The 17999-nt window shown below is 39.5% G+C and overlaps 1 protein-coding gene across 1 annotated transcript in view; it reads right to left on the reverse strand.

The window, feature by feature from the left end:
• jade2 (jade family PHD finger 2) overlaps positions 1-17999 on the reverse strand; it is a 160556-nt gene that overhangs the window by 18059 nt on the left and 124498 nt on the right. Inside the window, exons 10-11 of the mRNA XM_031308215.2 lie at positions 12761-12878; positions 2623-2754 (exon numbers count right to left, since the gene is read on the reverse strand). Of these exons, the coding sequence (XP_031164075.1) occupies positions 2623-2754; positions 12761-12878 (250 nt within the window). The remainder of the gene's footprint in view (positions 1-2622; positions 2755-12760; positions 12879-17999) is intronic.

Here is a 17999-nt window from a genome sequence, read left to right on the forward strand (position 1 = left end):
TTTAAAAATAGTCCTCCAGAGTCTATAATGGTCTGGTATTCATAGCAGCGGTCTGCCATTTAGAAATAACCATAATTGACCAATCAGAATCGAGTATTCATCAAAGCCGTGTAATAAAAACATTAAATACATGTATAAATGTTTAATAAATAGATGATAAAAAATCCGGTCTATATTTTGTTGACCATGTGGTTTCCACCTAAACGCACTTTTTAAACCCTTTATTTGATCTTTTTGCTATAAATTAATTAACAGTGATTTTTACCTTCTTTTTTTTTTAAATGGCTTCAAATGGTTATGTAATTGTGAAGGGGAATATTTCCAAAAATAAAAGCAATAGCCTGGAAGATATAACCTGAAAGAGAGGAAACACGGTGTTTGATCCTGACAGCACGCTCTGGTTCTGCCACAACCAACAGCACCAGCTCTCATCAAACTGTCACAGCGCTGCTGTCCCATGAAGCAGCTGCATCTGAAAAAATAAACTGAGGATGTTTTCAGGATGTCAGGAAATATGACTTTGCTGGAGCTGCCGACACATCCGAGAGTGCCAACTTTGAAAGCGAGCCTGTCTGCCTCAATGAATGCAGATAGAGAGGTAAATGCAAATAGATGGACATGAACAGAGGGGAAGATATTCAATTTAAAATCCCAAACTCCCATGTTTCTGAATAGAGTGACTTTGGTAGGTGCACCCCTGATTTAACACATCAGTCAACACATTTCTACCCTCGCTAAAATGAACCTGTATTACTTCTGCTCAGTGGAAAAAATAAATAAAAATAAACCTCTCTCTCGCTGCTCAGTGATGGAAAAACTGTTTTAGAGTGGAGTATCTTTCTGACTTTTATGAGGTTGTCTGTGCATTGAAATGTTAATTTGCAACCCAATAGTCAGGCAGGTGGCTTGTCTCGTGTTGACTTAAAAGCTACAGATTCAATCACCACAGCCGCCAGTGTGTGTCCATCAACTGTCTATCTTGTGCCCTCGAGCGAGACACTGAGCCTTTATCTCCTCGTTCACTTCGAGTCGCCGTGGATACGAGTGTCACCTAAATGCCTGTAAATTGTCAATGTTAGGAACGAATATCTACATGCATATAATCTGCGTGCTCAATTTCCATTTAATAACCGTCTTCTGAGCGTCATATGTGGCTATAATGATCGGTAGTGGGGAATGGATCGCCTTCCAGCAGGGCAGACAACCATTATCATCCATCCTTGTCTCACTTATGATGAGGATTGGCAGTGACAGTCTCCCAGTCGCTCATCAATGACGAAGATTAACACTGACAGAGCTTCCCTCTTTCAGTTTTACCATCATGTTTCAACCTCATTATGAATCTTCACTCCTTTTACCCATATAAAGGTCTGAATTGTGGGTGTCAAAACACAGGGAGATGTTGTTTACAAAAAAAAATGCAAGCACTGGATTTACAGTCGACGCAAGGGGTTAACAAGTCCTGCCATAAATACAGTAGGTTTCGATTTATAGTTCATAGTCAGATTTCTCCAATTGATAGCACCACTGCAAGACTACACTAACGTATCGTACATGATCGGGCAGTACCTTGCTTTTATTATATTCCACATAGTAACTGTGTTTACACGCGAGTTGCAGTGGGAACGTCCTGCTGGGTCCGTCAGTCTTTCAGTCACTGTGATAGACAGCAGGGGTTGTGATGAGCAGAAGCTTTGCAGGATGTTACTGAAAATTAGTAAATAACTGTAAATAATCCCCCAGCTGCTGCACCATATTGTTGATACATGCGATTATTTTTATTTTAGGTTGTTCTATTACTTTAAAAAAAATTCCAATAACAGTTAAGTCTATTAAGTGCCAAAAAATAAAGACAAATGCTCACTGTAAGTTCCTAGAGACCAATGTAACATCTTGAAATGGACTTGCAACAATAAATTGATTTAGAAATTAGTGATTGTACTTTTAATAATTGTAATAAAGCCCCTGGTAAAGTCAACTTAAGACTTTGTAGAAAACCAGGACGTTCTACAGTACTACAGTTCTATAGGCTAATACAAGATGATTTATTTATTACAAGAAAGCTGAGAGGAGGTCTGCATGATATACAGTGATTACATTTTTATAATATCCAGTCTTGCTGCATCTTCTCTCTCCCTCACTTTTCTCTGCGAGTGACGTTACTCTGCCAACAGCCAACAGATTGATGCATCAGATCAGACCTGCTGGGCCGAGCTGCAGTCAAATCCTATTAAAGATTTTACCATCGCACCTGACACTTGATCTACATTGAGCGACACACAGAAAATGTATGACAACACTGATGATGGAGGCATGAAGTCTGTAACAAAAGAAAAGGTAATACAGCAGCATGGAAAGGATTCTGACCACAGCAGAATAAAAGAGCTTTCTGTTGCAGCACTCTTGATGCGGCAATAAATTATTTAAGACAAAGTCTTTATCAGGTAGAAATGTATATCATTATGAGATTTACAACTTTTGAAATGTATTGGTTGTTTCGTTATTGCATTTTGCTCTCATGAATAGATTTTAAAACGCACGCGCGCACGTGGTGCGTGCGTGCGTGCGTACACACACACACACACACACACACACACACACACACACACACACACACAGTACCTAGCTCTTTTAGCAGGGAGCCGTTCTCTGGCTTCAATCTCTCCTTTTTCTTCTCAGGACTACTTTTTCTCCTCTCCTTCCCTTTCTCCTTCACTCCATTCTGCTTCCTCTTTTCTCCCTTCTTGGTTTTATCTGCAAGGAGACACAGAAGACGAGTTGAGGTTAGGGATTTAGATGATTAACTAAATTTAAGCTGGAAAGTATCACTGAGCCTGGGGAACTTCTACCCTTCAGGTGGAATTTGAGTTAGAAAGTAGAAGAGTTGTTCCGATATGCTCTGATCCGATACCGTGTAATTTAGCCCTGAAAATATCTAACTTAAAGTAGTTTACTTATGTTCTTTATCCATAATGACTGATTGTCAAATTAGATAATAAAAGAAAGTTCTATGGCATTCAATCTCTGAAATCTCTGTATGTATTTGTTCATGTTTTACAAAGGATTTATCCTGAGTCAGACCATACAACGATGCTAGCAATCATATCACATCCATACAGGCATCCGTGCACATCCCTACAGCTGTTAAAACATAATAATTATAATATATATATTTTTTAACGGACTGGTATCGGATGGGTACTCGGTGTCGGCTGATACGCAAATTCAGATATCGGAATCGCTAACCTTTTCAGATTATTTGTTGACATGTAGGAAATCATTTTATTCGCTACAACACAGCTGATGGAAACACACCTAAATCTAATTTTAGTTTTGCAAGATAGTAAAATGTCTTTCACATTTGGATGTACACATAGCTAATAAGACAGTTGCAAGAGGGAGAAATAAAGAAGGAATAATAGAAAAAAAAGAGGAGAAAATGATCTGGTTAACATTCATTTAAGACCTGAAGAAGTACATGTTTCACACATTAAACATACACTCCTTGACTGCGTTGGATTGTGTTAGGGCAAATATTGTTAGCCAATTTGTGGTTGCAGAAAAGGGAAGGTGTCATTGGCTAAATGTAACTTGCCTCCTGATGAAGCGTGGGGATAGAGCCATAGTTCACCTTCATAGCACATTTACCCTTCTGCTCTACCCAGATACAACCTAAAGGCCCAGGGTGCATGTTGATGCATGACTTAAGGGGTTATTTAGTATTCTAGTTGAAGTTTGAGGGTGAAGCTGACAGATCCAAGACCAATGGGGCCTTGATGAAGTCATGGGGTTTTCCCAGTTATCAGTCTGTCTGTCTGTCTGTCTGTCTGTCTGTCTGTCTGTCTGTCTGTCTGTCTGTCTGTGTGTGTGTGTGTGTGTGTGTGTGTGTGTGTGTGTGTGTGTGTGTGCACACTGTGTTGCATGTTCTTGTATCTCTCTTAGTAAAAATCAAACAGTTTAGTCCACCTTTCAGACTTTGCGAAAAGAAAAGCAACTGCAACACTGTCAGAAACACATCAGTTGTATGTTCAGGTCCATAAGCATGCTGACACATACATTGTACACACATGTAACAGGGCCCTGCAGAGTGCCTCCCTGCTGTGAGCTGTCCTCTCACTCCAGGAGACTTCGCTCTCTCCCTCCAGCTGAGTATGACAGGTAACACAACAAACACTGATACGTACACTTGATCAAAGACCAAATACGACTGACAGTATAATACAGTCACACTAATACTGCAATAAATACTAACTTAGCACAATGTTAATGTATGTTAAAGCTATACCGAAGATACAGTTTCTTTATATCTTGTTAAATTTGTTAAAACAACCTCTACCAAGAGGTACAGTGATTTAAAAAAAAAAGCTTATTTACTCTACATTTCCATTAATCTGGGGTTAGCAGTTGGGGGTAACTGCGGGTCATTTTTCCCTTCTTCCCATTCTGCTGACACAGGATGGATGCTACATAATTTACTATTGATTATAATTTGTTTTACATAAGAAAAGCAAAGATTGTCAGGGTCATGACGCGAGGGAGAGTAGGTAAAGAAAACTTATTTAAAACCACCAAAAAGAATATATGAACATTAGAGAGGATCATATCAACAATAGGGCTGGGCGATAGGGAGAAAATCAAATATCACGATATTCTTGACCAAATACCTCGATATCGATATTGCGGCAATATTCTAGGGTTGACAATTGGTGCTCTAACAAAATATCTTCACACTTAGATTTTTGATAAATAATCATCAGTAATGTGAATATAATGACTAAGTGGGGAAAAGGCAAATAATAGAACAGCTAGAACAGTCTGGTAAGTTCAGAAAAGTACAGCACTTTACTGTAATGCAGCCTTTAAAACCAGTAAAAGACAACACTTATGTCATATCACGATATTACGATATCCAAAATCTAAGACGATATCTAGTCTCATATCATATCAATATAATATCAATATATTGCCCAGCCCTAATCAACAATCTATCAACACGCAAAATAACAGTACATAATCAAATTCACTGGTATTATAAAGGACAGTCAAACTCAAATTTTCAGATATGTTACTAGAACTACTCATGTACTAGAATTTAATTAGGGCTGCAACTAACGAGTATTTTCATTAGTCAATTCTTTTTTTTTTTTTTTAACCAACAATTCATTAATTGTTTAGGCTATAAAACATCAGAAAATTGTTAAAAAATGCCTGTCACAAGCTCCCAGATGACATGACACAATTCTACTGAAAGGATAATTGATTATTGATAACCTCTGCATTTAACCGATACACACACACACACACACACACACACACAGCATGTAAGGAAGCGATGCAGACACATTCAGACACACTCCACTGACTCACATATACAGCACAGTGATTATCTCTCTCTCTGTCTCTCATTCTGTGATGTAGGAGGCCCTTATTGTTGGGATGTCTTGTTGTAACAGGCTCCTGCTGTTCAGACTAACACAGAGTCCTGACTGCATGGCTCACTAACTCATCTGCTGCTGTGTGTCATGTATATATACTGTGTGTGTGTGTGTGTGTGTGTGTGTGTGTGTGTGTGTGTGTGTGTGTGTGTGTGCATTGGTACAGCAGGCTTTTTTACAGCTACACTGTGGTTTAGAAAAGCTGATTTTTTTTGTATGTGTATCATTCAGCAGTCGCTGTAGGGTGAAATATTATCAGTAACAGACATAAAGACAGTATACATAGGGCTCATTATTTTCACATTAAAAAAATAAATATACATTTGTAATTCATCTGGCTTTTCAAAATTAGGGGAACATTAAATTCTAAACATCCATTATGCAAAGATTCATGTGAAATTACATCACAAAAGTAGGGCTGGGCGATATGGAGAAAATCAAATATCACGATATTTTTGACCAAATACCTCGATATTTACACAATGAGTTTTTTTTGTTTTTGTTTTTTTTTTTTTGGGGGGGGGGGGGCATTTAAGGCCTTTATTATATAGGACAGCTGTAGACATGAAAGGGGAGAGAGAGGGGAATTGGCATTCAGCAAAGGGCCACAGGTCGGAGTCAAACCTTGGGCCGCTGCGTCGAGGAATGAGCCTCTACGTATGGGTGCGCGCTCTATCAGGTGAGCTACCCAGGTGCCCTAATTCCTAGAGCTCCTCCTCTTTTTTTTTTTTTTTTTTTATAAATCTGGACATTTTTCAGTGAAGCTCTGTAAACAAAACTACAGCCCTGCTAGCAGCTCTGCAAAGCTGTACTTAGGCACCACAGCAGTGCTTTGACACATGCAAACAATTGCTAGCACCATAGATATAGAACAAAACTGTTCTATATCTATGGCTAGCACTGAACAAGAACTACAGCTGAGGCCGTCGACATTCTTTTTTCAGGTATTTTGTCATATTTATTGGACAAGTTAAAATGTTGACCTGATGATGGCCCTAGATAAGAAGTCAGAAGGTATCACAGTTATTATAATAAATCCTGAGGGGGACTTTTAATGTCTGCACCAAACGTCATGTTCATCCAATTGTTGAGCCATTTCACTTAAAACCACAAATGCCAACCTCTTGGTGGTTCAAGACAAAAAAGTCAGGGGATCACCATAGTTAGTAGAACTCATCCTCTGGAGGCCATGAATGCTTGTATAGAATTTAATTTGAATCCATTCAATAGTTGTCGAAAAACTCCAGTCTGGACCAAAGTGGTGGACCAACTGACAGACCAACATTGCCTCATTATAGCTGTGCCACTAGAATGGCTAAAATAAAGAGCATTTAGCTTTAATTAAAAGCTTAAACATTATATTGTAGCTGTTTTATAGAATACAGTATAGATTCTTTTAAAATTGTGTGTCTTGGTCAGTACAGTACATGTCTACACTGTGTGTGGCTGTCATAGCCAGCAGTAGGCTGTCCTCATGCTTGCTTTAGCATGGAGGAGCAGGACATGCATGAATGAAGCTGAGAGAGACCAGAGATTTCACACTGAGAAGACCATTGCGTGTGTGTGTGTGTGTGTGTGTGTGTGTGTCAGTGAGAGAGCAAAAAAAGAATGACAGTATAGTACACTACGAGTACAATACATGATGTGTAGAAAAATAAAAGCAAAAGAATGAAGAAAAGAACATTGTAAGGTCAAGTGGAAGAATAAACAATGTGAAGATGTTATGGAAACTGACAGCATGAATGCTGATCAGGAAGATGAAATGGAATGGAATGAGGTGTTAAAAGTGTGGAGGGTTTTTTATTTCTAGGTCCATGCCTGATCACCGCCCGGGTCGTAAGGAAGATGTTCGGAAATGTCTTCTCGTGAAAAGTTATGTGGAGTGAAAGCTGCAGTAGTTTGTAAAGTTATGAGTGTGACAAAACATGCAGAGAACACAGGAAGGACAGCAATGTGGGGTGCAGATTAGTTTCAAGTGAGAATGGAGTTTGTTAGATAAAAGTGTTTTTTTTGTTCATGTTAGTTAAGCTTGTTAGTCATGAGTTTTAATTTAATTAAATATTTTTCAGTATACCAATATGCTTACAATCAGACTAACATTTCTACTTTTCACTTGTTTTACTGTATCTGAAAGTCAGGGGTTGGTTGGTAGCTAGGATACAACCTTACAGTGACTAGATTTTTTTTCAAGAAAACTACACAGATGTAAAAGTATTGAAGAATTAAAGAAAGCTGTTTCCCCTTAAAACTATAGCTCCTGCCACTTGCAGCTTCTCTCATGTACAGCAGCTTCTCGATGTGTGATTGTCTACTTAGTTGTGGCTGTTCACTAGAAAACAAAGCTAACATCCTTCGTATCCAGCGTTTAAAGCCCAAACAGAGATTGCAAGAACTTGTACCAGATTAAAAGAAAAGGCTTTTTGAAATACTTAATTGATTTTCTTTATGTCCAAGGTACATTTAGTTTACAGGGTATTGTATGTCAGACCCTAATCACTAGACGTGAGGAGGCTGGACTGCCAGTATAACAAACTATAACTCTTTTCGACAGCAGGAACTTCTGTAGTTCTGGAGGCTTCAGTCTCCTTTTCTTGGCCTACACTTCTTTTTTAGATATAAAATTTATGGTTCTTCAGATGCGGTACAAACACAGACAAAAAAAGTATTTTTAGTTCCTGATATAGTTCCTGGAGCCCCTTAGTTCACTACAGGGCAATTTTGAACCTGTGCTGTCAGAGTTCAAAGGTATGGTTTAATAAGCCTACCATCTGAAATGTCATACAAAGTATGAGAGCAACGCTACTATTGGCTGACTGTGCGCATTGGCACGGTCAAAGTTAAACTCTGAACTGTGAGATCTCCACTGGAGATCGCACTGAAATAGAAAATGAATGCTAGTATTTGTCAATCGTGCGAGCTTGGATAGAAGTGAACTAGAGATGGAGTGAATATTTGTAGGATGTGAGTGTAATATGACTGGACTGTAATGTTTTAAAACTAAAACCTGACACGTAAATTAGTGTGAAGGTGGCAGGAGTAAGATATGACTGTATGAAACTTTTTTTAAATAAAGAGGATTTGTAAGAGTGCAGATACATCTACCAGACACTTCTCCCCCCTTTTCCAATTTATTTCATGGCTGAAAACCAGGGGATCTTTGAGGGAGCTCCCAGAGGGAACGCTTTTTCACACAGTCCTAAATTGTAATTTCTTTCTTTTTTTTTGTTTTGACAGGAGGACCATCTTATCCGCTGATCTCCCAGGGACCATTTTTCAACATTTTCCCCAAATCCTCCCCCCTCCCTAATCTGATCTTATTCTTTATGATCTACAGCTTGGAAAACTAGTCTTCGGGGTTTCAAGGACACCTGCAGGTTGTAATCTCAGCGCAAATCCAACTATCAGCAGTGGAAACCTTTTTAAACACTTTTGTGTCAGATTTGCTTTTTCTGCTCTTTTGTCTTTACATTCTGCTGTTGCCTTTCTCTCTATCTCTGCAATATTATCCTTCCCTCCAAACCACCTTCCCTCTCTTGTTTAGAAGGTGCAACAGCACCAGGGGATTCGTCTTTTTGAAGTGTGTGATTAATTTCCCCTCTTTCTAGGTGCACTGAACTGCAGCATGCGGGTCTGTGTGTGTGTCCCATTTCTTACCTGAGCTCATTAGTGCAATATGAGAACGTTTTTTCTCTCTCTCCTACTGTCTTTTCCTCCCTCTCTCCACTCTTTCACACTCTATTATCTCTCATCGTCGCTACTCCTGTTCCTCTCTCTTCTTCCACTCTTTCTTTCATCCTATTACATTCTTGTCCCTTCCCATCCTCCTCTTCCTCTGTCCTTATTTTCTCTGTCTTGCTCACGCTCTATCACACATGCACACACACACACACACACACACACACACACACACACACACTTGCTGAGAGCAGATCAGAGAGGCCAATACTAACCACTGTCAGCTTGTCACAGCTCGGTTTGAGCCAAAATGTAAATGTGGTGCACTTCCTGCATAACAATAATACTGTGTGTGTGTGTGTGTGTGTGTGTGTGTGTGTGTGTGGAATATAACAACCTGTATTTTTCACATGCATCAATATGTTTCCTCCAAAGGCAATAAAAACATTGAGGTTTTTAATCACTGTTTTGGAACTTTTTTAATGTTATCATATATGAATTAGTTGTTACAGAATGATACTAGATGCCATATCATCATGCAGACATGTACTTTCGGCATCATGCTTCTTTCTCTGCATGTGGGACTAAAGGGACATCGCCCGCCTGCCCGTCCGCCTTGCTAGTAACATGCTAGCATTCACAAAGCATGACGGGAGCTGCCCCGACGTGACAGAAAGGCAGATAAACATGACAGACAGACAGGTGGACTGGCAGACAGAACGTTAACCATGACAGATTTAGTACTATGAGAGACAGACAGGTGGACAGAGGGTTGTAGTTCTGTTTCAGATGGGTTAGAGGAGACATGTGTGTTTTCCACATGGAAAGAAGCCCAGAGGGCGATGAGGTGAGGAAGGATAGTAGTGCTGCTCAGGGTTTGCTGCAGGTTTCTGAAAATCAGATTTTTACAGTCGTAAAACCTTTCTGTGCTGCCTAGAAATGGATGTCAGACCAATTTAAATACCAAAAAAGAAAAAAAACACTGGCAAAACAACATTTTTTATATGAGATACTGTGAGACTGAGCACGTTCAGTGTATTAAGACATGACATCCAACATGTTCCGCAGATTGTTTTACGCCTGCGCTGTGTTCATATAAGAACATTTGGTTCAAAGTCAATATGACCGACTGGACTGCAAGTCAGAACTGACACACTAGTGACGATCCGTTTTAATTCATGCAGCATTTATAATGTGATGTTTTCTTAACTTTCCCACCCTGCTTTGACCAATAAAACCATCTGTAGTATTCTTAATACTTATTCTTAAAAACTATAACGTAATGTTTACAGTTACTTTTAGTGTTACAAAATCCCTTTGGGACAAAGAAGAACAAACTGTAGACAACTGATGGACTGACTGAAACAGTGTCGAGACAACCAAAAATAAGATAAGAGGATAGAGGAAGAGAATACTGCAAATGAGAGAAAAAGAAGCAAGAAAAAAACAGATGGAGGAGAAAATAGATTAAAGTAGAGGATAAGGAGAAATGGAGAGTGGAAAATAAGAGTGAAAGATAAAAGAGGCAGAGAAAAGAGGTAGATACAAGGTGAGGGACACGACAAATCATTATAGCAGACAACCTCATCCTTCACTCGCTGGCACACACACACACACACACACACACACACACACACACACACACACACACACACACACACACACACACACACACACACACACACACACACACAGCAAACTATCCTCTCTAATCTAACTCCTGTGGCAGTGAGAATAGATATGGCTGTTTAGTGCCAGCAGCACAGCTCCCGGTACCTGATGGCAGCAATCTGATGAGTCAGCAGCTCTTCCTGTGTGTGTGTGTGTGTGTGTGTGTGTGTGTGTGTGTGTGTGTGTGTGTGTGTGTACATTTGGTGTGTGTGTGTGTGTTATTGAGAGACACAGAGGGAATTAGAGAAAGAGTGAAAGTGTTTGTAAGATTTAGTGGAGTGCATAGATGTGTGTGTGTGTGCAGCCTTCCTCAGGAATGATGAGCACTGCAAATTGAGCACTAACCACGCACACGCACGCACGCACGCGCACGCACGCACACACACACATACACACACACACACACACACACACACACACACACACACACACACACACACACAGGGGTGGGCTGACAAGAGTTCACTATCATTACCATGCCAGCGAGACGTAACTGGCATTACCATGACAACAAGCTTTCGCTGTCATCGCCACTGACAGCTGCAGGTCATGACTATGAGAACTAATAGGCTCCCTTAACATTATTCAAGGAAGATACAGGTCACTATCATTTTTTAACAGCTACACTTAACCATCATCTGTGTAACTAGGTTACACCATCATCACCATAACAACAACAGCTTGGAAGTCTGGCAGCCAATGAGAAACTGATACGCTAAAAATCTGTGTGTTATTTGACTTGAAGCTTTGTTTTATTGATTGATCAGGTTGAGAAGGTTGTTCACTCTCACATTATTCCGCTGATACATATCTCCAAGATAAGCTTCTATCTATTTACCAATGACCTTCTGTAAAGGAAGCTGTTAGTTCCTTTATCTCCTCCAGATCGCAATTTAATTTAGTCATTATTTTGAATATTGTTATTATTTTACTTTTTTCTATGTTTAGGTTTTTTTTAATTTACTCTTTAAAAACTCTAGGCTACATTGTGTAATATGGGACTGATTGGTGAAGAAAGTTTACAATTAGAAAAGCTCAGTATCAAGTTTGTTTTATTTGGAGAGCTCATTGACCTTAATTTGTTTTAATTTCTTTATTTAAATCTCTTTTTTAATGTTTCTTTTTTGTATAAAAAAGGCACCATTATTGTTTATACATCTACTTGTAAATCTACTACTTTTATTAGATAGTGCTGCAGATAGGTTATTATAAGATACACACTCTACCGGATGAGCCAGAGGTCGCCCCGTCCCATTGTTAGGTTAAGTTTAAGTTTCTTGTTTTAACCATCATTGACTGTCTTCTTTACCCTGTTTAGTCTCTGCTGTGCATATTTGTTTCAGTGAATCTATCTATATTGTATTTGTAAAACAGAGAGAGGTGTTGTTTCAAGGTGAAATGATAACAATGTTGACTCTAACATGTGATTAAAGGTAACATTTTCTAAAAAGAATAAATATTAAAAATGTACTATATTTAACCTGGTGGTCCCACAAAGATTAGAAATCTTGTTTTGAGCAGATATCTATCCAACACAGCAGAATCAACTTGTCCTTCTCGTTCTCCATCAGTGCAGTTGCATGAAATGCATCAAAGTCAGTCATCTGTGCAAAATGGATAGGAAATCAAGCTTCATTTATGTGGATGGTGTGTGTCACAACATCTGGCTGAACCATTATTCCAGTGTTCTTTGCTATGAAGGTGTCAAGTGTGGCCTACTGTTCAGAAAATGATGACGGGCCATTTCCAAAAACTGTCCACCCACCACATTCAGTCAACGAGGGGTTGGATGTAACCGTTATGCACTTGACCTTTCCAAATTGTACTCTTTTTGTTTCGGGTGAACAGAGTGTGTGTTGGCGGCCTTGGCTATAGTGCTAGAGTGGGTGAAAGGGAACAGATTTTTACATTGGCGTGTTGAGATAACCGGAACAAGACAAAATCACCACAGACACCCTCATGTTTTCTCTCTCTCTTACCTCCAGCAATGTCCTCTTCCAGTAGTTGTATCTGCAGGTGGAAGATCTTTTCCTGGAGGTCGCACAGGGTGTGTTTCATTTTCTCCCTCCGTGTCACCATGTAGCACAGGTTACGCACCTGTAACACAAGACATCACTGTTACAAACACAGGCAGCGAGTTGCATCTTCATCGTCGTGATTAAGTGCAGAGATGAACATGAACAGTGACAAATTACCACCAAACTCTGCATCTCAACAGACCTTTTTAGGCTCTTTCAGTTCATTGTTTTGGTTTTCTTTCTGTCTCAGTGCAATCACCAAATTCCAATTCTAGCAGTTGTTTTTAGCAAAAAAAGCTGTGATAAAAACCCACTTTATGCTACCTGCCCACCACCAAATGACAGACACACAAAGTTAGCAACTAGCTGGTGAAGAAAGTGGAGCATCTAGCAGGTTTTTGTCAGGAGTTGGTGACCAAAACAAAACTAAAAGAAGAAAGAGAGTATGTATTGGACCTAGGTTCCTCAGTTGAAATGAATAATAATGTCTCCATCTATTGGATGTATAAATAGGCAGCTAATCCAGAAGTAAAAAAACAAACATATCAATCAAAATATGTTAGAGGGATTTGTATTTCAGCTTATTCTGCTACTTCCTTGTGGCCTAAAAAGTCACACAACTTTAATAATAATAATAATAATAAAGATAAAGATCAATGAAACACCATGTAACATCAGAGGTTTATGCGCATCTAGTAATGAGACAATAAGAGGTAAAAGTCAAGAGGCGACTTCCTGTTTCCTGCTAGTAAACAGGATCCCAGACTCTTCTTCCACTCAGACTTAAACTCCAGCTGAGCCCTCCTGCTTCTCCATATTGCCAAATTACTATCATATGGCCCTATAAGCAGTATATGCTGGGAGATGCATGTGTGCATGTTTATGTTAAGCACATATGGATGTTCAAAGAAAAGCTGTGGTTGTAAATGTGTATGTGACTATTTTGATTTGGCAATGGCAACACATAAGAGAGAAGGAGACAGAGAGAGAAGAAAGCAATAAAGAGGCTGAGACTAATAGAAAGACAGAAATAGATAAGGAGAGACAGGTAGGGAGAAAGACTGAGTAAACAAGATTTGGCGTGGTGCCCTGGCAGCTGTAGTTGTAAAATGGTAACTAAATAATTTTCTCTACAGATAAAACATTGGTTACAGAGAGTATACTGTAGATACCCATGTTTGCTGAGAATGTGGACAGAAGACTTCAGGAAGGGGGAAACGACTTATTCACATGCAGGCACAAATTAATCACACCGCATTCCCTTTACGCACAATTAGAGCTAACTTTGACCTGCAACATTATGAGTCTCTCCAATGTCTGGGACTGATGTTAACTGTTTAATTACTTGTTTATGTACAGTAACTGCACAGAGAAATAATAAATGAGGCATGAGGGATGCTTAAAGGCTGGGTTATGTTCAAAAAGAACTAGTTCATACAGCTTGTCGTATAACCGTGCTAGAAGAAGTAACGGTCCCATTCGAAGGCGAGGTGAAAAGCCGACTCTCCTAGAGAGGGGAAAGTTGCAGTAATAATCCTTTTAAATATGTAGATACCAGCGCACACCTTTAAACAATCTGTCCTGGAAGGCATTCATAGTGTTGCAATGGGTTGTACGCATGAAAAGTGACAGAAATAGCTTTTTTTAAATAATGAAAAAAGAGAGTCTCAGAAGTTTAAATCCTGCATACTTTCTCATCTCCACACATCTTACCAACCACGGAGAGAAATAGCCATGATTGTTGGTTTCGGAAATTTACAAAAATAAAATCAGAAACTCTAATGTCAGAAAGGTGTGGGGAGGGTTTTCGGAAGTTGTTTGACCATCCATCAAGCACGTCAGTTGGAGCATACAGACGATTTGCTTTTTGCTAAAGGGCTAAAGGATGTATTTCTTCTGGTCTCACCCCGTCACCAGAACAGGTTGCAACTGATAGTTACTGATTTTATACATAATTAGTCATATATGAAGTGATGGGAGTATACCATGAGCTGATATTACTTTAGTGGCATAGGCTAATAGAACTCATGTGAACTGAGAGTAAGAGAAAGACACAGAAACACACACAGCACTTACTGTATAACTTGTAGCCTTACTGTTCCATAAATGGTTTAACAACACCATGTACACCACAGTAAAGGTTTATAGCTGTTTAATGTTCTCATAGGTGCGGTTGTATGTTGGCTTTGAAGCAAACAGCTACTGTATATGCACAAGACAAATAATTGTTCTCAGCTTCTGTATAGAACATGCTGTTGTTTTTTTTGCATTATATACTGCCCATACAGTACTATCCAACACACAGTCATGACAACAAAGTAACTGCAGAGAGAGGGAGGTATGGAGAGAAACTAATTGGGTCCAAGCCAGAGCACTTGAATCCAAAACTAACAAGCCAGAAATGGGATCTCTGCCAACTCTCACAACGGTAAATCAGTAATCATGTGTCTCTAACCACATCTGTGTGTGTGTGTGTGTGTGTGTGTGTTTGTGGCAGCATCATGCATGTGTGAGCCTGAAGATTTGCCATGGTGCTATTGGGACAGGACAGACTGTGTGTGTGGAGTGTAGGAGGGTACGGATTCAGGTATTAAAGAGGCCGAACGAACAAAGGAATACAGACATATATGAGAAAAATATTACACTGGTGGGAACACAACACGAAACAGCATCATAGGTTGGAACTTCCTGTAAGTGTGCTTGTGTGTGTGTGTGTGTGTGTGTGTGTGTGTGTGTGTGTCAGAAAGTGTGAGATAAAGAAGGAAAAAGAGCAAGGACTGTATGAGTTTGCATTTGTGATAATGAAACAGAATTGGTTTATTTGTTTACTTAAACAGTTTATGTGTGTATGTGTATTGGCGGTCCAGCAGGCTGACTGTTAATCGGTTGGTGTTAAAGGATTCGTCAGCCTGGCCTATCTGACCCATTCCATCCCTGTCAGAGCGCTGCAGATAAAAATAGCTGCTCAACTGGGACACAATGTGCAGAGCCTGGCTTTGATTAGGACACCCTGTGTGTGTGTGTGTGTGTGTGTGTGTGTGTGTGTGTGTGTGTGTGTGTGTGTGTGTGTGTGTGTGTGTGTGTGTGTGTGTGTGTGTGTGCGCGCGTGCGTGCGTGTGTGTGTGTGTGTGTGCGTGTGCGTGTGATCATCCCAACTACCTCTGCCTGGGCACATGGCAAGGGAATGGAGAGCAGGATGGAAGGTAAAGAAGATGAGGAAGAGCGATGATAGAGAACCACTCTGTTTTGTTTTCTCTCTTTCACCCTTAACTTTCTCTGACTACCTCTCTCTTTCTCCCCCAAACTCTGGATGTCAAGGCTATGCGTTTTAAGCACTTATTTCAATAAACTGAAAATAAACCAAACCAATGGAATTGTAAAAATTGAAAAACATGGAGATGAAACAGGAATATTAAATGTCATTAAGTGTACTAGCTGGTGGATAGGTACTTTCATATTTCACGAAATGTATAAATGAATAAATAAATTACACACTCCTGTTCAATAAGATATCCTACTTCACATTTTCACAACTTTCCATAATTTCTTTTCAAAGCTGTTGTACATTCAATAAGTATCAGGTAAATTATTTCGCAGAAAACAATGTATTATTCAGGAAATTATGCTAAAAGTCAGCATGTTAAATCATTTGTAAGTTGTGCTAATTTGCTTTATAATTAACTGTTTTTTATGGCAACTTCTTTAGTGGAGCAGCATAGTTTTGACCGGAATGGAATTTCTTTTGGCACAAAGAGCATCTGACCTTTTTTTCTCCTGTTAGAGGTTAACTCTCTCCTTTGCCATTCTTTCCTAAACAATTCAATCCTCCATCCTCCTACCTGTACTGAAAGATATTCTCCCAACAACTCATCTGTACTTTTGTCAGGCTTTTTAATCCTCTTTACCCCCATTTGTCCCGTCTATGTCTGAGTCTATTCATTCATCCTGAGCAGCTATCCATCTCTAAATCAGCAAACACAGCACATCTTCCATTTTCTCTGTCCTACTTACATATATTCACCCACAGACACAAGTCTGATGTGTTGTTTTTTGTTTTAATAGAAGATTCCACACCTGTCTACACTGGGGAGACACAAGTGAGAGAAGACATTATTCAGTACCAAAGGTGGTAAAATAAGTCAGCAAAGATCACAAAGTCTCTCAAATTTAAACATTTGAGAGCCTCAGTTACACACATATCTCTGACAGAGAGCAAGTGAAACCAAAGCAAAGCAGAACAACACTTCTGCGTCAGGATGGAGGAGCAGGTGAGATTTAATTGTTTTCCTTCTAATAAAGAGAGATTGTGGTATTGTGGTTGCGGTTTATAAAAGTATCAATATTCTGGTAATCAGGAGGGACTATTTGTCTCTGTATTTCTTCACCAACCTAAGGTGAAATGACAACATACCCTTTATAGATGGTGAGAGGGTTTCATCTGAAAGCAGAAATGGGTTGTGGATATGACGTTTATGTCAGGAAATGACTATGCAGATAATTTCCCCAACCATATCCGGGAAATCAGCCAGTGAAAAACGATAACATTCTCAAAGAAATTGTATAAACTTGAAACATGTCACATTTTATCCATTTCAAATGTCTTCAGTCAGGTGAGATGTCATTTGCTGCACCATCTGGTTATTAGTGATAGACCGATTTTATCGGACGGCCGATATTTGCGTTTTTACGTGTATCGGCATTGGCCGATACGTGGCTGCTGCGTTCGCCGATATTTTTTTCCCGGCATTATTTACAGACAGGCGTCCACAGGCACCTCTGTGTTGCTGGAGATGCTGCAGTTCACGTGCAGACCATGCACTGCCCCTTCCCCATTAGCCTGGCAGGCTTCCAGCACCATGGCAGTCTTAAATTACAAATCAAGCACTTTATTTCAATGGCTACTTTTCAGGTTTATTGTTTTCGTAAATTATTTAAATGTGTTGACAAAGGACATTTTGTGATCTGTCTTATAATATGTCAGCAAGCAATGCATCATCAAGGCTGTGTTTTAGATGTTGATGAAAGCCTTTTACCCTTGCACAGTTAACCATATGCAGTGCACCCATCCATATGATGCACATTGCACACATAATTTGGGTGATATGAATGTAAGATGATTGCAGAATTGACACTGATCTTTGTTTTTATTTATTATTTTTAACGAAATGGCAGAGCAGATTCCGAAAACAAATCCAGTGTG

Source organism: Sander lucioperca, chromosome 13 (assembly GCF_008315115.2).
Source record: "Sander lucioperca isolate FBNREF2018 chromosome 13, SLUC_FBN_1.2, whole genome shotgun sequence".
NCBI lineage: Eukaryota > Metazoa > Chordata > Actinopteri > Perciformes > Percidae > Sander > Sander lucioperca.